General features: G+C 36.3%; 1 protein-coding gene across 1 annotated transcript in view; it reads right to left on the bottom strand.

The window, feature by feature from the left end:
* Positions 1 to 3: 3 nt before the first annotated feature.
* NHLRC2 (NHL repeat containing 2) overlaps positions 4 to 27,999 on the bottom strand; it is a 32,466-nt gene continuing 4,470 nt past the window's right edge. Inside the window, exons 3-11 of the mRNA XM_058841371.1 lie at positions 26,021 to 26,476; positions 23,588 to 23,709; positions 22,364 to 22,493; positions 12,329 to 12,428; positions 11,665 to 11,896; positions 11,090 to 11,212; positions 9,811 to 10,020; positions 8,479 to 8,704; positions 4 to 7,645 (exon numbers count right to left, since the gene is read on the bottom strand). Of these exons, the coding sequence (XP_058697354.1) occupies positions 7,380 to 7,645; positions 8,479 to 8,704; positions 9,811 to 10,020; positions 11,090 to 11,212; positions 11,665 to 11,896; positions 12,329 to 12,428; positions 22,364 to 22,493; positions 23,588 to 23,709; positions 26,021 to 26,476 (1,865 nt within the window). The 3' untranslated portion in view covers positions 4 to 7,379. The remainder of the gene's footprint in view (positions 7,646 to 8,478; positions 8,705 to 9,810; positions 10,021 to 11,089; positions 11,213 to 11,664; positions 11,897 to 12,328; positions 12,429 to 22,363; positions 22,494 to 23,587; positions 23,710 to 26,020; positions 26,477 to 27,999) is intronic.

Below are 27,999 nucleotides of genomic sequence, written 5' to 3'. Positions count from 1 at the left end.
TTTTATTCAAGCTGCAACCCCTCACAGCAGACACATTTCATAACTTCTAGATCTATGTTCACACAAAGATTGACAGAAAAAGCCAGCCTTGAAAGAAAACATGAAATCTTTTTAATGTTTATTTTTCCATGAAAAAGCTTTACAAGGAGAAAGAGGCTGCACGGGAGAAAGCGTACATTCTTTAATCACTGTTTATCTGTTGGTTTGATAGCCAAGGCTGACATTTCTTCTACAGTGTATTTATTTGTTCTCATAATATTACAGGACATTTACCCTTTATTTAAAAAGGATCATCATCTATGAATGTTGTTAAGAACAGCGAAGAATTTACTCAACCTAGATCAGCTGTAGATGCTTTCATTTTAATTCTTCTTATATTTTGTAACAACAAATGTAAACCACATTTTTAAAAATTCAGATATGTGAAAGGCTTTGCATCAAATGTAATGGAGAAACAAAGGTTTAGTGTCTCAAAGAACAGACAAAATTTTCCAATGCCTAAAAAACACCACTAAAATTCTCAAGGAAGAAAATAAAACTCCTGTCTTTCCCCTTAAACCACCTGGAGACATTTACTAAGGTGTTAAGTGCTCAAATGTGAATTTCCTCACTAGCATTGTACTGCTGGGCTTTTCAGATACCCCAGCACCAGAACCTAAATAAGTTACAGGTTTTCTGTGAGATAACCTGACCCTTCTTGACTGCCCCCCTACACACAACCTTCTGCTGTGTAAAGCATCTTTGCTGATCTGTAGAACAGATGAAAACAACTCCAAAGCAAAGACCAACTCTCCACCCCTCAAATACCAAGAGGCATCACCTCTGCCCCTTTAGATCAGTGCATGGATTCGCCTTCCATCTCGCTCAAACCACAATTCCAGCAAGCTGTTTGAAGTCTCCCTACCACATTTGTTCTGGAGTGTACAAAAGAGGTAACAATAGCTTCAGAAGTAAGCTCACAAGATTGAGAAACAACCTGTTCCGAAGTATTTTGTAAGAAATGGAGTTTGACAAATAAGCACCTTACTTTCAAATTAATTCAATAACATGATGGAGAAGGAAAACTCTTCACAGTTTCAGAATTAGTAGAATTAAATCCTTCTGAAGCTTGCAAACCACGAAGGTTAAATACATTATTTCAATCAGTACTCCAGTATTTCTGTAAAGAAACACTTTCAAGTATTGCTGCAAAAGGCACTGATTTTTTTTCTTCAGCCATCAAGATGTAATAAAAACACAGAATTTCTGTCACATTGGCCAAACTCCTGGCCCTAAAGATATTTGCCACTAATCTTGGAGCATCTGGATTTCACCCAGCCACTGTTCAACCACTACCTTCTTTTTCTTTATTGATTTTCTTACAAAAATCACATAGATCCATCACAGGTTTAATGATACAATGATTAATGGTACATAAATGGTAATGACAGAGAGGAGAACGTCTTAGTTGTTCTAATGCTATTTTAAAAGTGAAAATGGACACTTCTAAAGTGAAATATTCAATAGATAAAATATTTAGCAATTTGTTTCCCCACTTTAATACCAATTAATTTTTAAAATCTGGAAACCAGATTTGGACACCTGATTCAAGCAACTCTCAGGACAGATTCCTTCAATGTATAAACCTGGTATTTCAGTTTAATCAAAAGCTTGGAAAATAGGCTTCTTTTTTTTTTTTTTCCAATGGATTTAAAATCAAATTGGGAATTGCTGTTTTGCTTTCTATGAAGTCTGACAATGGCCAGATGGGTTGAATTTCTCAATCTGTAGTCAAAATGGGAAAGAATACACTGTGGAATATCTCCTGAGGCATGCTGAGTACAGAGCATTAAGTTAAGGCAGATGTATGAACAGGTTTTCTTCAAATGGGATTTCTTTAGCTCAAAATTGTCAATGTTTCAAAGGAACTAGGCAAGACTTACAAAATATTTGCAATTCTTTGGTTAGCCCTAGAGCCTGCGATTGGACAGAATTCCCTGGTATGCTTGAAAGCAAAGGACCACCAAAGAGGTAAATGAAGCAATATTTAATTATAGCTACACAAACATTCCTCAACTCACACCCAAGGCTTCCAGCTTCTCATCTGCAGCAGGAGTGCATTACCTGACAATAATTAAACAACCTGCAACAGAACAGCAAATTACATAACAGGTAAAATATTTAACCTATAGCAGCTAAAGTATTTAATCTGTAGCATCAAATATTCCTGAAACCAAGAGCCATCAGAATTCCTGCACAGGCTACTCAAGTTTGATGGGATGCTCTGAGACAGCTACCAATAACTTCAGGACCTCAGTGGACAGGGCCAGAGGTAAAACTCCTGACAGTAGCTGCATGAGTGCAAAGCTTGATGAAGCAGACCTGAGGACATCATCTTACTCTAATGCTATCTAGAATTACTTGCTGTTTACATCCCCATCCCTGAAGCAGGGGAGGGGCAAGGAGCTGGTGGAGGGAATTATTCCTGCTTGGATCCCTCCACGGTAGCAAGATATGGGCTGCATATGTTCACTGTAGAAACTACAGGAGGAAAGGACAGACCAAAAAACCCAGCTAAAATCCCCCACAATTATATAACAAAGAAACTAAGATAAACTTGGAAACTCAATCATAGGTGTGATGAGTCCTGAACAGGAATGAATCCTAATCCTAAATGAGAGTAGTGACTTTATCTATAAAAGTACAAAAACTATAAAATATAGATCAGCTGCTTCTAATGGAAGACAGTAGTCAGATTTGGTTACGTGAACATAATGGAATGTAAAATACTAGAATATTGTTTCTAAATTAATGATCTCTTGTTGAATGCAAAACCAGATGTTGTGATTTAATTAAAAAATAGCCAGGTCTCACATTTTCAAAAACTACCTCCATTGTCACCATTCCTATACTTCGTTTGCTTGGGGCAGAGAAGCTCCTCTAATCCCTGACAAACCAACTTCAATAAAAATTATAGTGATAAATTCTGAATACTAAATGTTGGCTAACATAAATCAGTAATATTAACTGATTATATGAACAAGTGACCTGGCAGATTTCAGTGGAGAATTTCTGGGGTTGACTGACGAGCTGCTGCGTGTGGAAAATTCTCCTTAGGTAGCACAACTGCAGCCTGGAGAACACAATGTATCACAGCACATCTCACACATTCTACAACAAAGAAAATTTAATTTTGAGTTCACACTTTTGTGGGAGTGTAGCCTCAACGTGTCCTTGAGGTAAGTCAATGAATACCAGTGATTTAAAAAATTACAGATCTTAAGAATGTACATAAATCTCTGCTATTGTCTGCTAAACTAAAACTATTTAAAACAAAATCTATCACTCATAACTCTACAAAGTCAGACATTTAAAGCTTCCATGTACATAGAAAACTTTTTTAGCAAACAAAAATTCAAGACAATTTGTGGTCAATAATACCTCCATCTTTGCTAAAATAAATAGTCAATAATTAAAGGAATGAAAGGACATAGCCCTACATAAGAAGGAAATTCTCTTCATTTTCATCATCCCCCTCTTCTGAGCAAGAGGTAAGGAATAATTTTTTCTTAATGTTCTCTCAACAAAACAGTTTTACCCATGGTTTCAATTACAATATTTTCCTACTGAAATAAAATCAGTGCATTAAGAATATATACAATATACTGGAAGCCATATGCACCTTTTCTCAGGATAAGCAGATAAGGCATTTACCTGATGCTATAAAACTACTTCCTCATGTTTACTCACCTGGTCTGTACTTGCTTGGTACCACACTACCACAGCATTATACCAACATAATGCTCTACAGGTGGAAGATAGGAGAGGCCAAACACAAACTGAAGAACTGCATCTAATAGAAAAGCTTAAAATTATGTAAGAAATACACAAAAAGAAATCAACTAAAAATATATGCATAAAATATGTGCCCATCAATAGGTTCACACAGTCATCATCCCTACCCTTCCTTCAACAGAAGGGAGCAAACTACAGAAAAATATTACTGGATTCAAACAACATGAAAGAGCTATTAAAACAAACTATCCTCCCTCTTCGAAACCACATAATCTTTTTTCTAGTCTAATAAAAAATATTATACTGCAATTGAATAAAATTATTAAAAACATCTCATGGAACTATTAATACATCCATTCAAAACCAAAAGCTGTCCCAGAAATGCAAACACTACAACTAAAAAACTTTAAATGCCACTGAACTTGTTTCCATTTTACAAATCAACCATGACCAATACTCTTTAGAGACTTGCTATAGTCTTTTAATGCTTCATTAAGGTCTGCTGCAAAACCTGTTAAAGCCAGTAGAAAGTTGTGTTTGGAAAAGGCCTTGAATTACAAACTTTTACTGTGAGACACAAATCTGGGAGTGCTAAGCCATTCCAATCTGCTTAGAATATTTGTATCAGGGAACATCAAAAAACTTAGCTCCCATACAAAGAGGTAGCTGTCATCAATATATCTGATTTTTTTTTATAGAATAATAACATTTCCTATTTTTCTGCATCATATTTGGATACTTTCTGGTACTTAAATTAATTTCTTGTAGTTTGTACATCCTATTCAGTTTGCCTGTCTGGTGAAATTTATGGCACTTGTTGCTTTGCTGTAAGAGCAGCTTGTAAACCCCGGAAGAAGAAATGGAAATAGTATCCCTAAATATCATAAGCTCTAAAAAAAAATCTGTGCTTTTCTAATCACAGAACATTAGAATATCTGTACACTCCAAGTGAAACAGAAGTAGTGACTCTGGGAATGTGCATCCATATTTCTTGGACAAACAAAACTTTATGTTAGACTATAGGATTAAAGGCCAATCACGCAGAACACAGAGACTGAGCAAGGAGAGAACATTGAGATAGAAAATGTAACTACAATATTGTAATAAAACATTATACACTTTAGTTAAATAAAGTGAGGAATACAGTCTTTCCCCTACAGCAATACATTAATTGAAAGTGTCAGTAACAAAACAGATTTTTGATTTTTTTCTTTAAATATTGGAATATAGGCAGAATTTGATGACCTGATCCAATTGAAATAGAAAAATATAATGTCATTCTAGCTGAAAGTTTGAGTTGGGGTTGTTCAGCCTGGAGAGACCTTCTAGCATCTTCCAGGACCTGAAGGAGCTACAAGGGCTGGACAGAGACTTTTAACAAGGGCATATAGGGATAGGACCAGGGGAACGGCTTCAAACTGAAAAAAGGCAAATACAGATTGGATACAGGGAAGAATTTCTTTACTGTGAGGGTGGTCAGACACTGGCACAGGCTGCCCAGAGAAGCTGGGGATGCCAGATCCCTGAAAGTGTTCACAATCAGGCTGGGTGCAGCTCTGAATAACCTGCTCTAGTGGAAGGTGTCCCTGTCCAACGCAAACCATTCTATAATGTGACAAAAAGATCCACCTGATGAATTACACATTCAAGGTAACTGTGACAGTTCAGTTCGGTATTCTGAACTTCTGTACCTAATGCCTGCTTTTTTCAGAGAGCAACAGAAAATCTGCAGGCTGTCTAGAAGCTGATTGAAGGTTTCCTGGCTACTATCCAAAGGTAAACAGACAAACAAAAAATTGTGAAAGACTGAATTTCACTAAAGTGTAAAAAATAATAAATGCCCAAATTAGTTTCTTTATCTTCATCCTTCCAACAGCATTTGCCATCTGTGAACAAAGTAGCAAAGCTTTTTCAGTCTTCAAAATGGCATGTGAGAATTGAGAGGCTTACACAAAGGGGCCGAAACAGTAAATTAGAAAAGTTGCTTGAAAACCAAACATAAGAAAAAAAACATTTCAGCCCTTGCTCTACTGACAGGTGAGATAACAACCATTTCTGGTGCCACAAAGAACTCTCAGCTAGACTGGCATTTCAATGGAAGGAAGAACCACACCAGTCCATATGGTTTCCTTAAACAAAAGCCTCTTGGGTTCATGACCAACATTTCAGTCAGCGCTTAAGTAAAAAAAAAGCAACAACTGACAGAGGGGATTTACTAACAGGTGTCAGGAGTAATTGTTTTAGAAAAGACTATATAAAAAAAAATTATTTCACTACTGCACTTTCTAATATGTGTGACAATACTATCCTTCAACTTAAAATCTTTACAGAACTGATCATCATGACCAGAGCACAGGGCCTAACCCAATTACCACTTAAGCATGATGGAAACTCCTCCAGCTCAAGTAATAAACTTCCACCACCACTATCACCCTGCCCCTACTTATGGCAAATGGAGGGAATTTTATTTGCAAAACACTTAACCACCAAGGACAGAGTTTTGCAAGAGAGTTTTAAAGCGTCTTACTCAAAGATTAGGCTACCAGTGTTCCAGCAAAAGATCAGAAGCTCTAAACATAAACGTTAATAATCCATTATCAAGTATACAATTCTGGTTCAGTGGCCACTATAACAAATCCAAGGACTAGCAGTGACTTCAAAAGACTCTGAATCAGACTTCAAGAGTGTAATATTCTTCATAATATTACGTATATGCAAGACAGAAGTCTTCAAAATAGTCTTTGCAGAGAAATCATAAAAATGGGAGTGAATCACCCTGCTTGAAATGGTTGACATTTAATTTTTGCAGTGTAGATATTCAACTATTACCTACCACTTTCTATAAAATGTAAATTGGTATGTATCAGAAAAGCTCCAGCATAGCTTTGTGGTGGTTATTTTATATACATATACACATTGCAGAGAGGCACATTCTTTGTTAAAAATCACCATGAAATTCTTCTGCAGGATCTTGAACGCTTCCTTTCACAGAAAACTTCCCATGAACCTTTGCTCTTCATGTAAGGCGGTCAATGTTGAGTTAAAGCAAAATACTCAGCTTCCATAAAATTAGAGCTGCATCTAGTTTAAGGTGTATTTTCAAAATAGTCTCATTACAGAAGAATAAGAAGAATAAGCAAGATACCTCTTTTATAGATGGGAGAAAGAAACTTCCTTTTGACATTCTATTAAAATGTAATAAGGGCACAGAAGGAATTTTGAAATGTTAGTCCAAAATTATCTACTATTACACCATTTACAGTGCAAAGATCTTACAGTAACATCACAAAGTAACACCAGCTCTTTCAAATGGACTCTAAAAATTGTTGCTCACTTCTTAAGAGTGGCAGACATCCAGTATGTTCACACTTGGCAAGAGTCTACAGTATTACAAAGTTATTGCTGCTACTGTTATGTAAAGAAATGAGGTTGTGATGATAAATTTTCCCATTAGACTGTAGGGAAACTACTTCATTTTACCAAGCATATTATTTCTTAGCATTGTCATAAGCTCCAGAAAAAAACAGAGCGAATTTATCTATTTGTACTTTCTCCCATAGAAATGGTGGATAGCAAAATAAAGTGTGAGATCAGCTGGCTTTGTGTTAGTTGGTTACAAAGGTGTGTATCAGTTCCACTTGAGCTGAGCTGCCTTGGTCTGTGCCAGTGACCTGCAAGGGCTGGCTGAAGGAGACTCCTGCCATCATACAGGCACTGCTACCTTTGCTGCAGTAGTAGAGGCACGCTTTGATGGCCAGGATGGCTTCAGCTGACACACAGCTCCCAGGCAACTGAAAAGGAATGACAGTTTGACAGGAAACATCCTTTATTTCTCCTGTCAGACACTGTTCTTGCAGCAACCAGGTGTTATCTGCAAAAGAAAAACAGATATTATCATTAGGGTATTTAACACCATGTCTGAAAGCTACAGAAAACACTAATTCTACCTGTAGGACAACAAGGACTTTCCACATGCAACATTAGAGGAAATTTCCTTCCTGATTTTTCCAGATGTGAACAGAAAAAAAACCAAAAAAAAAGGGAAGTAATTTACAAATGCTTTATCAGTCATTTAAAGAGGGAGAGATCCATGGCTTTGCTTCAGCACTGTATGTGTATCTATACAGTACATCTTATTTAAATGCAATGGAACTGCAATTACTCCTATACACTCTTTAAAGGATATTAAAATTTATTCTGATATGCACAAGCAAAACTTGTTAAATTAATGGCTACTATATATTAGCATCAGAGATCTAAAACACCAGGTATGATATCTGCCATAAATGCATTAAACTGTAGGTAAAATGATGGCATTTCCAAACAGCAGTGTTGGTTTTATAGGTGGGCTGGTGCAATTTAGCAATGCTCAGGCTGACTGTTAGAATGAAACTTTATTTAAATATTTGAGAGTATGTGAACTAAAAAATGACCTGTACACTACACACACCTTACTCATTGCACTGAGCCATGAAACAATACAGCATGTATTAATTCAAGCAAAAAGCAGTCTACCAGGTGTTTGGCTTTTTTGAATCTTTACACTCCAGCTGTTAAATGCATCAACTCTAAAAATCATGTACTGGATCACAAGGTCAAACAGGAACACAGGATGGGGAGGGACGTCTTGATTCATCAGACTGAGATATCTTGCACTGCAGGATGTGCTGATATCACCCTTCCCATCCTAACCAGGGACTTCACCTTCTGCTGTGATAAACCAGGCACTGGGAGCTTCTTCATTCAGTTTTGAATCTGGAGGAAGAGTCAACTTTAATAAAAACTGAATTGTCTGGCCAGGAGCTACAGTTAGTGAAGGAAGTTGAACATTTGGTGCAGATTTAGGCAGTCGTGGAAGGTTTGTTATTTTATCCTTTTTCACAGGCAGGTTATCTGGAACATCACATGCTTCTGGCTTCTGGATAGGCAACTATCAGTAGAAATAAAACAAAATATTTATTTTTATTAGTACTGAAAATAAATGGACTTTCACAACACAATCACAGTTTCAAAGTGACATCATATGGCTATTGGCCTAAAACTTTCTGACAGCGTGCAACAATACTAGGACAAAACAGAAAAAGGGAATAGAAAAAGGGAAGGACAAAATGTCTTCTTAAAATGAAAAAAGCCTGATTAAACCAATATAAACACAAAAAAACCAATATAAACACAAATAAAAGCAATATTTACTATAAAAGCCATAAAACCCACAACTACTTTAAACTATCCCTTAATTTAAAATCTTTACAGTTGGATTACGTTTTTGCTTTAGATCAACTGTAAATGTATTTCCTTTTAGTTCCAGTGTTAAACTGCATGCTTCACTAATAAAATCCAGGATTTTAACTACGCACATTGCACAGTAAAATAGAAGAGAATTTCCCAGAAAAGCCACCAACATGTTACATGATATGAAAATTTAAACACACACGGAAGCTGTGTATTATTAAATTCTAGAAACATATGAGAATATATTAGGATGATTATGTCATAAATATATGTATATATACATTTAAAAAAATCATTAAGATAAAGTGGCATTGTAAGGTGGGCATGAGCACAGATTTGTTTATTTACAATCAAATAAAGCTGTGCTCAATTTTGACAGTGGTTTTGATTTGACAGCTTGAAAGCCCTTTATATATCTTGCTTTAAGTCACTGACCTCCCAAAATCATCTCTTACAGCTTAATTACAGGGCTTGGTAATTGATTTCACTTCCTTTTTTTACTAAGTGAAAATGCTTTTGAAATGCTTTTCAAGCTGAAAAACTGGGCTGTACATTTTAATTAACCTTTTCTAGAGGGTTGCCACTTTCTGCTTCCCATGCAAAAGTTGTCTTTCTGAAGACTGAGGCTTTCAACAACTGTGCTAACAGGCAATGTTTGTTTGCCTGATCATCACAAAACATCCTCTGGATACAACTATTATACCCACAGTTAGCTGTCTCATTTTTATCACACTTGCTGAAGCCTGAAATAATAATTTATATCAAGAAACACCACTATCAGCCTGTTTAATAAGTATTACTTGCCATGGAAAGAATTTTTGTTTCCAAATCCAGCACTTTAATCTGATGATTATTTGTGTCTGCAACATACATCAGGCGGCCGTTTTCTTCAACACACAAACCTCCTGGTTCATTGAAAGCTGACTGGGTAAAGCTGGAACCAACAACATTGCCTGCTTCTCCTGTGCCTGCCAGGGTAGCACAGTTCTTCATCTTGGGATCCACAACCTTAATCTAGAATCAACAGAGGCACAGAAAGCTCCTCTGAGAAAACCCAGCTGGATTTAGATGTTCTCTATTATCTTATGTCCCACATTTCCAGTAGCCAGCACTGCTTTTTGAGTACCTCAGAATCCAGGTGTGCATCCTAGATGCTGTGTTGTCACTCTTTACCAAGTGACATGTCCCATCTTCCCCCACTCCCTCATGGATTTCACTTTTTCCTTTGGTTATCATTCAGGGTTTCCTTACATGATTTTGGAGGTACCTAACTCTCAGCTATAAAAGTATGCTGGATGACTTGTTTTTCTAAAGTTTGCTGCCTTTCTAGAAACATTTGCAAACAGTGAGAGAATAACAGAATTGGCAAGCTAACTTCTAGATTATTTTTCTTCTAAAAATAGATGGATTTTTTTTTTAAACAGAAAAAAGTTTATAATGTTTTATTCAAGATATGAAACAAAATATCATTTGCCTTAAAATTTCAATAAGCATTTAGTGTTATATAACTTACTCTTCAAATCAAACAGATTACTTCTCTTTCAATGCATGTAGTTAGCGTACAGTTAAAAACCTTCTAGACATGAATGTTTATATAACATCATATTAGAATAATCATGCAAAACAATGTCTCTTATGCCAGAGCTCCATGGAGGTAACCCATAATACTTCTCAAAACTTAGATGTCTTTTTTAAGGGAAAAACAAGTTCTTTTGTCCTCTCAGTTCTATCAAACATGCAATATTCCTGAAAAAGCCCTTCTAGCTCTTTTATTGTAGTTCAGCATCTTTGGGAAGGTACACAGAAAGTCTTTAGTCTGAACTGTAACTTGGCACTTCAAATTCACCTTCCCCAAGAGTACATCATATCAACACAGAAGAATGTGACTGCAAAACAATGGTAAAGAGAAGGACCAAGGAAGGAAGGAAGGAAGGAAGGAAGGAAAAAGAACCCACAAAGGAACTTGTGTAATTAATTTCCTCAGTTTAACAGGACCAAGCAAAATCTGTCTATGTTACTAAAATAACTCTTTGTAATAATAAAAATTTTCAAATCTGTATATAACAAGTTACTGTACACTTACCTTATGATTATAGGAATCTGCCACATAGAGCAGCTTCCTTTTCTTGTCCCATGTTACTCCCAAGGGATGCTGCAGCTTTGCATTTATGCCTGCTCCATCCACATCACCAAAAGCAAACAAATTCTGAAAAATTATTTTATTTAATTAATAGATTTGATTATTCAATGTGGACATGAATTTAAATGATTTCAATTAAATGGAAATTCACTGACTTTAAAAAAAAATCAAGATAATTTCAAAACAAGGATACTGAAACCTGGAAGCGTGGATCCTAACCACAGAAACAGAAACTCTCACATCTAAGTTATAAATATGAATCCAGCTGATTTAATGACCACACAATGCTGAATCAAATTGGCTATTTTAAGAATAACTGAAGTAATTTCTTATCTAAGGAGCAACAGTCTGCACTACAACCTGAGCATCACAACTGCCACACATTTGCATTCCAAGCAGTGAAGTTAAGAAATTGATGGCCATGGAAACTGATTTACCCTCTCACCCCAAAAGTGGTTCCTCCAGGTCAGGCTTGAGGAATATTAGTAGGGCAGTGTGGGGAAGTTTGAGGTGATTACCAATGGGTCTCTCTCTCCTCCTACAAGGTGCTTCACTGCCCCGTCCTTGAGCGAGATGGTTCGCACGGTGCTGCTCTCGCTGTCGGCCACGAACAGGCAGTTCCAGGGCTCCTCTGGGGCCAGGGAGAGCCCCGAGGGCTGGGCAAACCCTGCCTTGTGTGGGTAAGCGTTGTTCCTGTTCTCCTCGTTCCCACTCCCAGCAAAGCGCAGGCAGACTCCTTTCTTTAAGTCACTAAAGGCAAATAGCACCCAATTTCAATCATAAATTTGAAACAGCTCAGACAAGATGCATAAACAGAAGCTACAGAACAGGCACTTATGAGTTATAAAACCAACTGGAATGCAGCAGTGAGGAATTACTCAATGCCTTTGTGCTAACTTTTATATCACCTCAGCACATGATTCATTACTAGGTAACTCAGCAAATGCAAGGAAAAGTAACATTCAATTATATGAACAAACTTTACCAAGTCATAGCTGTATAGCTAAAGTAGCATCTTTCATTTCATCTAACACATGTGGGAAAAGGAGGCAGACTTTTAAGCATATAAACCTTTAAACTAAATAATTTTGAGTTTAATTTGATTGTCTCTCTCTTTGGGATTGGAAAGCTGTATATCAAGACAAGCAGCAATTTCACATTTCTCTTAGTCCAGTTGCTTACCTTCCCTTTGGTAGTTTTCCACCTTCCAACATCAGTGCCCATATCTGGTGAATGCCTGCCATTGCTATCCATAACACATCATCTTCCTGCGTCCCTGAAACTTTTAGAAAGGGACACAGAAAACCAGATTAAAAAAACCCCACTTTGGAAATGTTTTATAACATGAAGAAATCATCAAACCAATCTGCTATGTCATCCCCCCTGCCCCCCCCATCTTCCCCACAAGGGAAAAAAAATAAAACACAAGCAAAAAAACAGAGCAAGAGAGAAAGAGAGAAGTTCTTTCTTCTACCAAAACTTGCTATTTTTCTCCTTTTCTTGCTATTTTATTCCCAGGAGTTTAAAAATCGTGGCTTTAATATTCCTACCTGATAAAGGCAATGTTTCAAGTGAGATTTGCTCTTTGCAACATTTTCCTATTGTGTCTGCTTCACATGGTTTTTTTTTTATTCACACTAGCTAACAAATAAGTACCTATCTTTGCTAACCATGGCTTTGGGGGATGCAATCTTGATTTTTTTTTTGCTACACTAGTGACAAAATTAGATACTCCAAAAAACTACTGGGAGTTGTTTACAGGTTTTGAAAGAAATAACCGTGGCAGTACCATTGTACATTATATACAAAGGACATCATGTTTTAAGCTAAGGGTAACTGATGCTTGCCCTGGAGAGCATCAACTGCAGTTTATTCAAGCAGTAAATGTGACCTGGGCGTTTCTGAATTTCCCCCTCAAGTAAGCACCCAGTTTCCAAGTTGTTCTTCCTCGGCATATGTAAATGTGCTGTCACAAATGCAAGATGCAGATCTGTGGAACAGTGACCTTCTGATCAAGAAGTGTTCAAGCATGTGTCAAGCAGCTATTTTTTTTCAACTTGAAGTATAAAACTACTATTCAGCAATCCAAATCTATAAATAACTACACAAAGCTTGCCCAGATAATACTTCACAAAGAAAATTATACAAGTGGAAATTGAAGACAATATACACAATATACTAGTCAATAGCTTTAAACATAATCACAGTACAGAAATAAAAAATGCATGAAGACAGGTTGTGAAAGACAATGAAAAAACTCCCAACAACCCAAAACAAAAGAAATTTACATATCTTAGTCTTTCCTGAAAATCTTAAGGAACAGAAAGTTAACATTCAAAAACTGCATTAAAATGAGGACAGCATTATCTTTTTAACACTGTCCCATGTAGTTATAGACAACATCAATATGCTTTTTTCTGCATAAATCTATTAAGTATTGGAATAACCATCAGCCACTCAAGAGAAAAATAATCTAATTGCTCAGAGAAATTTTTTATTCACATGAACTTGTAAAACATTGTGCATCTCACAGCTGTTCCTGAAAACAATATCATGGATAATTCCATCCTCCCCACCCCCTCAAAAAAAAAAAATTTGGAGTTTCAAAATAAAAGCAATGTTACGTGAAATGCTTGCAAGCACTTTAAATCTGACAAGTTAGTCCAAAAAATTAAATTACTACCACTCCCCCAACTGAGATCCTGCCATTCTTCTAATCCTAAATCTTTTCTACACTACACACTACAAGAGGGGAAAAGTGGCATCCTTCTTTCTCCAGAATTAATTTCCTTAAACTGTGAGCCCTCTTCAGAACAATACTGGTATGATTTTAACAGAGCTTTTCTTCAGTATTTTCTGTTTCTTGGATCAATATACAAGTTCCCCAGACTGTTATCAAAATAACTCTGGTGACTTTTTTCTGCACCTCCCTGCGGCTCCATGTTTTTACACAAACTAGAGCTCCAAAAATGAAAGTCAAACTTGCAAAGTTCCTAAAAGCTTTTTCTTGATAAAAAAAAGGTTTGAAAATTGAGTTGCAAAACACACATTTTATAAATTATCAGAAATGCTACCTAAGTACCAACAATGCCAAAACCACTCCAGTATAAAAAATGAAAACAACACGTCCCTATCCCAATCATTTTTTGATTAGAGTTCATTTCTAAGAGATTTAAATTGAGAAAATGGATTATGAAATCATTTTGCTCTTTCCTATACAGTAACTTCTCAGCTTCAGGATTTTCTATTTCCATTATGCAGATTTTGCACTTTGAGATGTTACTATTCTAAGTACTCCAGAATGAAAACTGTTAAAATTACTGGTCTATTCAGAAAGTGAGCTTTTTTATCTTGCTATGCTATGCAATTCATTCTGAGTTATCTCAGAAAGTTAATTATTTAATATTCACTTTATCCACCAATTAAATGAAGGAGTAAGACTTGAACTGAGTACTGTTGAAAAATCTGTTCCATTCATCTATCCAGTTCCCTGATACCACAGACTGAAACTCCCCTGTGACACATGTATGTTGAAAAATTGAAAAGGCTTCTTACTCGAATTCTGCACCCAGCAAGATGTATGAAATATGAGACAAAACATCAATATTAAATTCAAATTTTACTGAATATGTAAGATTGATAGATCTCTTCTTCAACTAGAGAATAACGCAGTAAAAATGGGTAAGAGCTCTCTAACTGTCATAAATTTTAACACAAATATTTTCTACTGGATGGCTACTAGAACAAAGAGAATGGATGCAAACATGGAAACAGCACAAGCTCTTTGTGAAATTCAGAGTCAGAGCTTTAATAAAAAAATTACACAACCCCAGAAAATGAAAATGAATGCTACATAGCAAAGGTATTTTTTCACACAATAGTCCTCACATGGTTTAATGCTTTATGTTCTGACACAAATGACAGAAAAACATTTTCTTTCACGATAGAACAGTTTAAGAATATCACCATTGTCATCCTTGTACAGTTCTCACAGGAGAAGGGGGCCAGGAAGAGCCAGAATGCTAAAGTTATGGTAATGTCATCATTATAACAACTCCTTATCACCCATGAATGGAAAGTATTTATTTCTAAAGAATTCATTATAAAACAACACAAGAGAGCAAAGCAATTCTCTTACATTTATTCAATTAAACGCCACATTCCAACCCATCTTGTGCTGTTCTAAAAATGCAGAGAAGTTTCTCCTTATTAGGGTATGTGCTTTCTTGTCTCTGGTGTCCCTGTATGCAAGTGAGGTATGGCTTGTAAATGGGATATCCTCGTGTTTTACACATTCACTAATAGTGAGCTATAGCTCTGAATGCACAAACATTCCCCATTAGATGATGCCTCAGTTATTGTACAATGCTGCAGCTCCTGAATCTGCATTTGCTATATCTGCATGTTAAGAATTCACAGTACTGTCTGTACACAGGCACATCTTTGAACAATCAGAACACTGCTGACCATTACTGGTGAGTCAATCTGAATGCACAGAATTACTTTGGCACCAGTGAGGAGCAGTATCTGTTTGAAGGGATTCCATTCCCAGGACTACCCACACTTCCAGCTTCTCTGTCTGGGACTGCATGCTTACTTCCAGACTGGGAATTAAAAGCCTGGGAATCAAAGTTACATTGTGTGGCTGGCACCACTGACATTTTCTAAATAGACTGAAGTCTGAAAATATTATTCCTGTCTACTAATTTTATCTTTGAAGAAATAAAAAGAACCAAGGAAGAAGTCTGTTGGTACACTCATCCTCTGCAAATTCTCAAGAAGCAAAAGGGGCTACACACCACACCCTGCAGTTCACAGACAGGCACATGCACAGTGAATCCATGTCTCACCTGCTCTTCAGTCAGTAGAAGTTCAGCAAATTAAATGCAAATGTGACAGAAGAATAGAGAATCAGTGTTCTTCAGTGAGACACAAACAGCAAAGCTCCACAGGAATGCTTTATCTGTGAAGCCTTTACCACGCACACATCATCCTATCTGGATAACTAAAAATCAATATTCTAATTTTTTATTTTTTTTTTGTTTTGCTACCTGGCACTCTTTCACATAGTGTTGCATCATGCAAACAGCACAACCCTTTATGAAACAAAATGCTTCTGGAATTTTCCTCCTTAGTTAACATACCTTCCTTCTCATTAAGGGGAATCCTTGGATTTAGATACCAAGGGGGTTTCATACAGTGGAGGTAATAAGGAGCTAGAAATTATGACTGTAATGAAGTAATTTTTATTTCTTTCCCAAGTTTTCTAACTCAGGTCTCCTAACTGTAATGGCAGTAAATATTGTTTTTTTAAAAATCCCAAGCAGAAGAGATAGTATTTGCAAACATGAAAGAACTAATTTGGACATTATAACTACAGAAGGAGTCAAGTCTGGTTATGTGTTTTACTCATTCCTAATTAAGCACAGCAAACACACACACACACACACTTGAGGGTAGTTCAGCACCATGGTGTCCCTCTACTTCCAACACCTGCGTTCCATATTCAAAAGCACTTCCAGCCTCAAATGGTAAAAAGTTAAAAAATGTGTCTCCTGATCCCAGCATGCCTGACAAAGCCTAAAACGCGTTAAGACGGGTATTTTCAGCAGTTTTGCATCTGAAATTAAGACCTGATATACCAACTATTCTTTAGAAATTTGATTTGTATTTTAAGTTTCTTTATTGGTGAACATAAATTTGATTCATAGAATCAGACTATAGTCTGTGGAACAAAGAGAATGAGAGCCATCACTCCATGTAAAAATATAATACTTTTTTTACAGAAGGCAATTTCAAGTCATGAACTTCAAAACTATTTTGACACCTCTTAGCAAGGCAACTCTGCTAATCCAACTGCTTCTTTTTTATTGCAGAAAGTAATCACTATCATTATGTATTTTGTCAAAACATAGAGAAGTCCAACTTAGAAAAGCAGCCTGTCAAACTAAATTGAGTAAGATCACTGTTGAATACTCAGTCACTACTCCCATTATATCCTTATGTCAAGACTTCAGCCTTTGTGTCACAGGCATGATTATACTAAAATATTGACATAAGTACCTCATTTCTTAAGCTGTTTCTATAATGAACACGTGAAATACTAATCAATTTTGTTACTATTACTATTCAGCAATATTCATAAACCCAAAGTAAGATGGGGTAAGGCCCTGCTTCACTGCAATCCTGTCCTGTAACTTCCCAATTTCTTATTTCTCTGAAGACTTTTTTACCTAAAACAGTTCTTACACAGGAATAAAACCTATCATAACTCTTTCACTTTACTTCACCCCTCTCTTTAATGAAGTTACTTCTTTGAAACTCCAAGAATCTAAAATAAAAAATAATGGCTATTTACAAGGACTTTAGGATCCAGTTCAAAAGAAAAGAAAGACAATGCAGTTTGTGTCAGTGATGTCTCTTAACCATGATTTTCTGTGGAACTAAACTTGTACAAGGGCAAAGCCAAACGGGGTATCTTTGAATTTGCACTTTGTATACAAAACTGCTGAAGAGATGAGCAGGCTCTTTGCATTCCAAGTAAATCCACATTGCTATATCATGAAGTCATATCACATATGCAACAGATCTTTGGAAGAATTCTAGCTTTGCTTTGTCCAGAAAAATGGTTCCAAATTAAACCCTGATGATAACAAAAGCAGCTCCTTTATTTTCAGCTATTACCCAGGAAAATTCCTGCCACAGGACAGTGACGGCCAGAGCCTCAATGACAGAATGAGACCAGATTAGAAGGAAAAGGGATGACATGTAGAAGAAAGCATCCCTTCAAGATACAGAGTTCAGATATAAACACTTCATGTATGATCCTGAGCTCAAGCAGGAAGTGCTAATAGCTTACTGCTTAAGTGATTTTTAATTTTTTTTTTACATTATGAAAGAATCACCATGAGTAATACAGGAAAAAAAAGTGTTTGCTCTGGAATGCAGTGGTACCAAATAACCCCCTAGCAAAAACAAAGAGAAGGATGAAAAATATCTTACATACTTTTGCCTTTTAAGGGCTATAAAAGTTGCACCAGTATGATACGGTACTGTACTTTCATTTAAATCATATCTACATAATACTTAAATTGACGTAAAAATTTCCAACAAGTTTACTGAAAGCATGGTCAATACTGTACTCAGGAGCTTCTATAAATAGATTACAATCATGCAGTTTAAGGCCAGATTTTGGAATGTGAAACACACGGTTATGTCACCAAGCACAGGTCATTGTCTTGCTCCTTCCAGCAAGAATGCAGCTATCAAGAACATTTCATGCTCAAATCAACTGTGCATTAAAGTATCACTTGCTTTCAACACCCACTAAATAAAAATAGAAGGGCACAACAGAGAAAGCTAAAAAAGCACACAGTAATTTTGTAATGTATTTTTAAGCTGCTGTCCCTCCCCTCCTATTTCCCACACAATCTATGTCAATGCAAATTTCAGCACAACCTCAGCAAAGCCAGAATTTAATCCATGGAGTTCATTCAAGAATTTTAACAGGAAGGTAAAACACAAGCTCAGTAGCCACAACTAAAAAAATAAAAAAGATTACAAGGAAGAATACTCTGTCTGAATCCTACCATCTGTTTTGTCTCCATTAACTCCCCCACCTCAAAGGGAGACATTTGTGCCAAATTTTGTTTAAATGGTGTTTCACACTCACTCAATCTCTGTCTCAGATTTCAGTATTGGTATAGAACAGGGCAACAAAACCTACTTAGGAAAATATTACATAGACACTTAAAAGAATGCTATATAGAATAAGTTCTGTATATTAACTCAGAATATCCACCTCCTCAAAGTTTTTCTCAGTATTTTCCATTTCTCAACCACCTACATATTAAGGTTTTAAAGATTTTTTTTTTTTCAGTTGGTCAATATATACTCTAAGCCATATATAGGAGTAAACTCGAAATGTCAATGATGGTGGAAAAATCTTTCTCTCAAGAGGCAACCTTTGCCCTTTGAGACTTTGAAAAAGGTCAGCATAAGCTGTTTAATACTATCCAGTGTAGTACATAACCTGCTTAAACATTTCAGCTTCCTTTTTCTCCCTTTCATGCTTTGGATAGCAGGGCTTGGAACACTGAAAGGAAACTCCTGGAAGCATCACTTGTTTAAAAATTATTAAATCCATATTTAAAAAAAAAACAACTACAAATCTATCTTCTGAAACTGCACAGAGTTTAAGCTACTAAGATCTAAGAAAAATGGGAAGGTATGGTGTTATTTCCCACATGCCACACCAGCTAACACAAAAGCCAAACTTCTAAAACTAGTAATAATGAACCTATGTTCGTTGAAGTGCATGTTAGCTCCTGCAACTTGCACAGAGATATAGGGATATGTAAAAAAAGGGACACTGTTGTGTGGGTGCAAACAGAAATATTTGAAACTCTCATAAATTACTTCATCCATCCAAATGCCTAAACAAGACACTGGCAGACCAGTTTTAACATTTAACAACAGGGTATAAGCACTCTGAGAGGCACAAGTGAACTCTATACTGCAGAGTAACAGAAGATCCCATTATGCTCAAGCAAGTTGCAACTCAGCAATTTGCAACTCAACAATGCAACCTTGGCAAACTCTGCTGCATTGCTGACACACTATGATGATGTATATGAGAAACTATTTGATGTCTGGCAACAAACTTAAAGAAGTCACTGCAGCTTATGACAGTACAAAATGCTTGCTAGACATGCACTGCAGCCCTGGTTCCTCATGCTCCAGGATTGTTAACAGATTCCTGTTAACATTCCATTCAATAACTCTCCACTTTTACAACTCTCTCTGGCTATAGTTTTCTGAAGAATTTTAGAATTTTCTGCTATTACAGTAATGTATATTTTCCCTTAGTTTATCTAATAGGTTTATTACCCTCTCAAAAAAAAAAAAAAAATTAAATTTATTTAATCTCTGCTTAACTGACAGTTTATTTCATATTTTGTGGCAATCTAAGCAGACAACTGACTAATAGGTTCTAATTGAATATTAAAAAAGGCTGCACCAGTCTGAACAAAGTGCATTCAGAAGATCTGATTTCTATGCAAATGCTTATTAAAATTCAGCCGTCAGTGTTGAACAGTATGGATGACTAATCCTCTACAGGTGACTAACTCAGTAAATACTATGTTCATGTTGATAACAATTATCATATCAATTAACATTTAACAAGCAGAGCTCTCAAAACCAAAAAAAATCATCATATATTTAACTACTGACAGAAGCAGAAGAAAGCATAATGAAAAATTAAAATTATAGGATGCTTTGAATAGTTCTGTTAACCAGCTCAAGTTTCTGAAGCAGTGATCAGTTATTAGTCTCCTCTTTGTTGATCTGTGAAACAGCTCTGCAATAACATCCCACAGGGATCAGCTTTCTGGTTCAAGATCTCTTGAAAACTACACCATCTAGTCACACAAGAGTCCTGGTTCACGAAAGGAAAATCAGATTGTACCAAATTCACTAAAACTCATGTCTGCATTAGTAGCAGCTCACATCCAGTGAGATTCTCTTTCAGGTGCTCCTTCTTGCTCTTCCATGTAGGATTCTGTATGCTTACACAGCTTGTAAGGGTTGCTGACCTTTGAAAAAAGGCACTTTTTTTGTGCAAGACATGTTAATAGAAGTGTTAAATCTGAAAACATATCCCAGTTGCTCACTCAAGTACTCAAGGCTGCTGGTTGTACTCTGTCTATACTGACAATGTATTTGTACCAGAAGATTCTACACTATCAGCATTTCTGAATCAGCTTCATGAACCTGTTGGACCAAGGCCAGAGGAGGCCACAAGGATAATTCAAGAGCTGGAGCAGCACCTCTGCTATGGAGACAGGCTGGGACAGCTGGAGTTGTTCAGCCTGGAGAAGTGAAAACTCTGGGTAGACCTCACAGCATCTTCCAGTACATAAAGGGGCTAAAAGAGAACTAGAGAGGGACTTTTCATAAGAGCATGCAGTGTTAGGACAAGAGGAAACGGCTTCAAACTGACAGAGGACAGATTTACACTAGAAATTAGTAAGAAATTCTTGACTGTGATGATGGTGAGGAATTGGCACAGGTTTCCCAGGAAAGCTGTGGATGCCCCAACACTAGAATAGTTCAAGACCAAGCTGTATGAGACTTTGAGCAACCTGGTCTAGTGGAAGATGTCCCTGCCCATGGAAGGAGAGTAAGAAAAATGGTCTTTGAAGTCTCCTCCAACCCAAACCATTCTGTAATTCTATGTCTCCTTATATATCAGTGTCTTTTCCACCCTCATAACTGACACAATATTTTAACTAATGCTTTCACACTAGTAAAATGTTACTAAACTCACAAAGTGCCGCTAATTTCAAGATATTAGAAGTAAATCGTGCTCCTTCCCCACCCTGCTCATGTGCAGATTAAAGAAATCCCAATACTGGAAGTCAATTTTTCATGTCTGAGATACCAACCTAAGGGGTTTATACCACATCAAAGCATTGTTCTGTCATTGTTAATAAACTAGCATCTGCAACTTCTAAATTAGATTGAAATGGAAACATAAGAAAATTGTGTTTCAACTCACAGTCAGTAACAGCTGAAAACATGGCAGCTATGGGATGCCAGGCTCAGGTGTGTGCTAGGTGAATTGGGAAAGAAAGCTACTTAAGTCCTCAGGTGATTCTTGCATCCTATTATGCAAAGATTTATTTTACCTCCTGATGCTTGCTAGATTTGTGCTGAGATATTTCTCTCCTATCTGACTGACTCAATAGTGATCTTGAGCCTAATGATTTTGTGTCACCTCAACAGGAAGAAACAGATCCCAAACTAAAATTATTTTTATTTCCTAAACTCAAATATTTACAAGTGGTTGGACATGTCTGTATAGTCAAGGAAAGGAACTTTCAGGCAATGCTTGCTTCCTGTAAAATGTACCTGCTTCTTAAGTCATCCTGGCTTAAGGTACTGGCCTAACAAAAAGCAATCATAATTTCCTTCCGTGTTCGGATCCAGTAACTACATAACTTGATACAAAAGAATTTTTCTTCCATCAAGTAACATTTCAGGATCCAAAGCAGAACTGCAGTTACCATTTGCAATAGAAACTATTGTGGTTTAGACTCAGTTTTACAGTAAATCCTTACTTCTTCTATCTCAGATTAATATCAAAACAGGAAAATATTTAGCAAACAGTCACACGAGTAAATATGAGATGTTAAAGCTCAACTGATACAGTACTTGAACTTCCAAAGACCACATCCCACGGAGAGCTGATGGGCTGTTCTTCTCCCTTTGCTCCACCTTCCTTATCAACACCTTGTACCCCAATGCCTGCTACAGTGGTCACCATCTGCAACTCCAGGTCAATCTAAGTGGAGCAAAATGACACATTAAATGAACATATGAAATTAACTTGACCAAAACTGCAGGTAACTTGAGATAGATGTCCAAACCAGAGAAATCCTAACAAATATCAGGCATTTGGTTTTTAGGGGGAATAATCAATTTTACCACAATGCTTGTTGAGGGAGTATGGGTGTAGGGAAGCAGCAGACAGCATGAAAACCATGTATGTGGAACTCTATTCCATGTACAACAAAATTAACACTGCTCTGTCAGCATTTGCTCAACAGCTGTAGAAGAAAGCATCACAATTTTCTGGATAAATACCTAGATAAATAATAGATGTATTTTTTTATTTTAAACTCATAGAAGAATATGCTCTAAAAACTCACATACTGTCACAGTATTTCCCATCTCCGTATAAAAGAATCTGTACAAAGGAACCTCAGATGCATTAAGGGTGCACCTCCTCTGATCACAAATGGGATATTGGTGAGGACCTGACTCCAAGATCTTCTGAGATACACACAATGCTTTGAATAATAAGGCAATATTACATTGCATCACCAAACTAAACTTCTGATTATCCTAAATTTGACCTAACCTAATGTAAGATACAATTCCTACATGCTAAAACTTCACAAGTGTTTAATCAAAAAGAATACACATGCAGCCAATTCTGGTATCAGGGCAGTTACCTGGATTTGAGAGGCCCAGACAGCCAACGGAAGTTTGGATATTCACTGCACCACAGCACCACAATAACTTTAGATAAGAATCTGATACTACTGGAAGTGAAACAAAACCAGCTTTTGCTTCCAGTACTAACAATAGATATTTCTCAAAACAGGAAAGTAAGAGTGACTAGGAAAAAAAAAACCAAACCAAAACCCTGTTATGCTATAAGGAGTAGCCCACCTCATCTGCATTTGAAAGGAAGCACAAAAGCATATGCAGCCCTTAAAAAAACCCTGCACAAGTGCATTTCTTTACAAGATTGTGGACCAAATTTCCTTTCTGACATTATTTGGAGAGTAATTCATGTGGTGTACATTTTCACCTGTATAAGTAAAATACAGTCAAACAATTAAACTTTGAATTTCATTATGGAAAATTTACCTTTCTAATTAGGTGATTTTCTGTATCGGCTACATAAATAACATTATTTTTTATAGCGATCCCTTGTGGTGAGTTGAAAGCCGCCTCTGAAAATCTTCCATCTCTCCTTCCACTGTTTGGACCTACAAGTAAAACACATCAAACTCAAAATTTTGGAAAAAAGTCACCTTAAAAATAAAGTGTATACATTTAAATCTCTAGAAGAATTACATATTCCAAGAGCTGCTTTCACAGCACCTTGTACATTTTACATTATTACTATTTGGTGTAGTCTCATTTTAGTCACTGTGCTATGTAATCAAAATAGCCTGGTGCTATTAAATTCTGAACTCATTCTGCATCAAGTTCTCTGCTTTTTTAAGCTCATATTTTAAGGATAGGTCTTACTAGGGTTCTAAATTGCACTAAAAGACAACGGCAACAATGCACGACAAAAAATTACAGTTTTTTTTTATTCTTGACTACATCAAAGCAAGCCAGCAGGAAAAAAAAAATTCAAAAGCTCAACTCCACTGCATTGATTTAGATATTGGTGTAATCACAGATGAAACTAAGATTTGATTATCAACATTTTCTCATTAAGAAAACTAATTAGGAAAAAGATGATATGGAACTCATTACACAAAAAACTAAGAATGATGGAGTGACAGTCTTCTGCATACAACAGTCAGGAAATAGGAACATAACAGTTTGAAGGTAAGCACTGTACTTCAAAGCAGGTAGCATTTAAAGTGCTTCAGAAGGGTATGGCAGAATATATTTAGGTATGAGTTATGTGTGTACCATGATTTATGATGCAAATAACAATTTTAACCTTTGTGCATGCCCACATTTATTACCGCATTATCAACTTCATTACATTATTTTCTGCCCACTGAATCATTTAACTGAGTCACTGAAATACAAAAACTTTTACAACCTCCTGTCAGGAATCAATTTAGACCTCATCAGAGACAACGGATTGAAGTACTGGTGTGTCAGATTCCAGCAGCTCCCCTCATAAGTGAGAGGGTGCACATGCCCAGGGAAGGGAATAGCACACAATGCCACAGGAAGGAGGGTACCACTGGGACTTAGGACACTCCTGAATTCCTGTTTAATGACTGTCCCAGAACACTAAAGGGCAGCTTGTAGGCAGAGACTTCCTCTCACATATCAAGCAGAAACCAAATTCTCTCATATCTGTCATAAGAAGTTCTGTTTGCATATCCATATAGGAGAAAGGTATTTAGATTACTGCCTTAACGATAAATCAGATTTACTTGAATAAATAGCCTGTCTAACCAATGCAGTGTCACTTCAAATAGCAAGGGAATTTTTCCTCCTTTTTTTAAACAGAAGAGTATTTTTATGAGATTTTTAGGATCCTGCCCTGGGGCAAGCATTAGTCAATTCCAGACTAACTAATATAGGATACATCAGCACAGAGGTCCTGATTCTGAGACATAAACAAACCATTGTTTTCAATAATTTGAGGATTCGACCATTTCCTAAATCTGTCTATTATGGTTGTCCTAACAGTTACATACTTGCTGCACAAAGATGTAACTGACCATTTTAATAGGTTTAAAAAAAGAACAATTTCACTTGTAAAACAGTAAAGCATACAAAGAGTGTGCAAATTGTCTTTGTCTGCATTATAAAGTACATTGTTGTTTCACAAAAGCAACTATGGATGTTAGTTTTCTAAAGCTGAAATGTTACTTATATAAACTTTGCAATAAATATTATTATTTAAAATTTATTATTAAATAAATTTAAAACATTTTCACTATTTTCATAGCTTGTTTCTATGTTATCATCTCCATTTTGATGAGAACCCAGGTCTTTTTATATGTACAAAGGCAACTGCATTTTCAGGTTCCTGTGTACTTACTGGAATGCCACTGCTCTTAGTAATTCTCCTCTCTGGTTTTGAAACCAGAGATTCTAAACAGGAATGCTCTTCCACTGAAAAAACTCAACAACCAAACAAAAAACACACATGGAAAACCTCTCCTCACAACACCACCACAACAATTCAACGTTCACTTCTATTGGAAAGGAAGGCATTACAGTCTGGTCTTTTCCCTACCTTGATGCTTAATGTGGATGTACATCCTTTACACCTAAACCTATTTGCAACTCCTTCAGAGGAATACAAAACGCATTTTTGTAATTCATATTGGACATCACATGAAAACATGAACTTTAGTCAATGAAGCAATGAAAAACAATTAGGCATCTCCAACCATTGCATTAACAGTCTCCCACTGATGGTCTTACACCATATCCCCTCAAATAGAGTAAAAGTGATTTTAGTGCAAAACAATATTCTGGCAATGCTTACAAACTGCCAGGTCCTGTAGGAAAAGAATCAGCCCAGGAGGCACAGCAAACATACTCTACTCTTAAAATGAAATTGCTGTAAAAAACTTACATATACATCCTTACCTCCAATAGTGTGTAAAATTTGTCCATTTTTATGAGTAACCAAAATCCTGTGGTGTCCAGTGTCTGCTATGACCAACCTTTCTCCTGAATTGTCTACAGTCACTTTGCCAGGAAACAGCAGAGGAGAAGGTGGAAGGGAGTCTCTGTAAAGCTTTATTCCGATGTTGTTATCTTTGATTTGTCCTCTTTCCTTGTAGAATTTCAGTGTTATAGAAGTAAATAAAAACAATTTCTCTCTGTGTCCCTCTCCAACAAGAGAAAACAGCATATTTCCACGAGGCCCAAGAATGACCAGAGTTGGCCAGCAGGACACTTCTAGATCATGCCACAGTGTTGCATCTGCATCATTTACTACAGGGTGGACGATATTGTATCTTAGAATGGCACTTTTAATGTTATCCAGAACTTTTTCATTTGGGAATTTTGCTGAATGGACACCAACAATAACCAGACCATCTGCAAAGAAAAAAGGAAGTTGTGCACTGAAATACATGTGAATAATAAACAAATAAATTAATGAATAAATTAATTTTTTTAAAAAAATTGAAAAATCCAGTTATCTCATAATCTGACTGACTGCTTCCCAGAATGAGAGAGGACTTGAACAAACAGAAAGCAATTACATCTCAGTAAGAATATAAATAGTTATGTATAGAAAATCCTGAAACTCAGAAATAAGACTTAGGTAAAATTACCAAATTTTAGGACCCTTACTTCCCCAGCTGGCTGACATGAATTGTTCTCAGTTCCTGAACCTCTACATACTAAGCTAGAAAATACTTTAAAAATAAATGTGGGTAAGTTGTTGCTGTTCAACTGACAGTTTGGAGTTTTTTTAAGATACTTAGGACACCTCCTTGTTTTCTGATTCCTATATACAACCATGATGTTTTAGAAAATTCTTTTTCACAGTTAACTAGAAGCCAAAACTAACAGCAATTGTGAAATTCCATAATTACCTGGACATATCTACCCCTAGATAAACAGTAAAAGATATTATGAATAGGCCTCTGAAATCAATACAGTATTCTGTATTTCAAATAAAAATGGCAGCACTGACAACTATGACAAAATGACAAACAACAATCATTTCAAACAAGGCAGGTTTGAATATAACAATTTCACAATTAAAACGTCTGATAACTGATACAGTCTGTTGGAGCAGAACATTGCAGTACCAGACAGACGAAGTTGTACAACCATTAACTGCTGAAAACCAAACAGCAGGTCAAATATTTTAACTGTAAAGGGATCAGTGACAGAGCTTGTGTCTGTCCTTCAAAAACATCATTAAAGCTAGAAAGACAATTCTATAGTGAACACCTCAACAGCACAAGTAAGGTACAACATTCCCTCATGAGGAAAATTCCTGTGGAAATGATGGATGCTATGCTCAGAAATAACAATATGCACTCCATTTAAAACACTTTGAAGGATTACAGCAGAGCACAACACTGGATTTATGCCAAGCTATTTCTGAATATTAAAAAGTACTTCCTCTTATAGAAGTAATTTCTGGACTGCTGATAACATGAACTGAATATGCACTGGGGTTTAAAATAACTTTCTGAATGCCACTTGAAACACAGAAATAGCACCACTGAAGATAGCAGTGAGAGTGTATCAGATAATGACGCTGGGCGACATTCAATCCTATGGAAAGCAGTCTTCATTCTGAAACAGATCTCCTGAAGTTCCAGACAATAGAACTATGGGACATGTACTATAATATTTATAATGATTTATGATCATTAGCTTCTTATAATGTTAGCTGTAAACTTCTACTGTCTGCTGATCACACAGCTGAAGTTTCAACATGCTCCTTGTAAGGGCATTTGAACCACACTAAAAAAAAGTCATCAAAGCATTTATGAACAGAGTATGTATGTACACAATGTCAGCTAGATCAAGGTTTGTTCTTGTAACTGAGGAAAAGTAGGCAATATACCTTCAAGTATTCAAATGAGACTGGAGATCCA

Source organism: Poecile atricapillus, chromosome 6, assembly GCF_030490865.1.
Source record: "Poecile atricapillus isolate bPoeAtr1 chromosome 6, bPoeAtr1.hap1, whole genome shotgun sequence".
Taxonomy (NCBI): domain Eukaryota; kingdom Metazoa; phylum Chordata; class Aves; order Passeriformes; family Paridae; genus Poecile; species Poecile atricapillus.
This window is presented reverse-complemented; position numbering and strand designations above follow the sequence as displayed.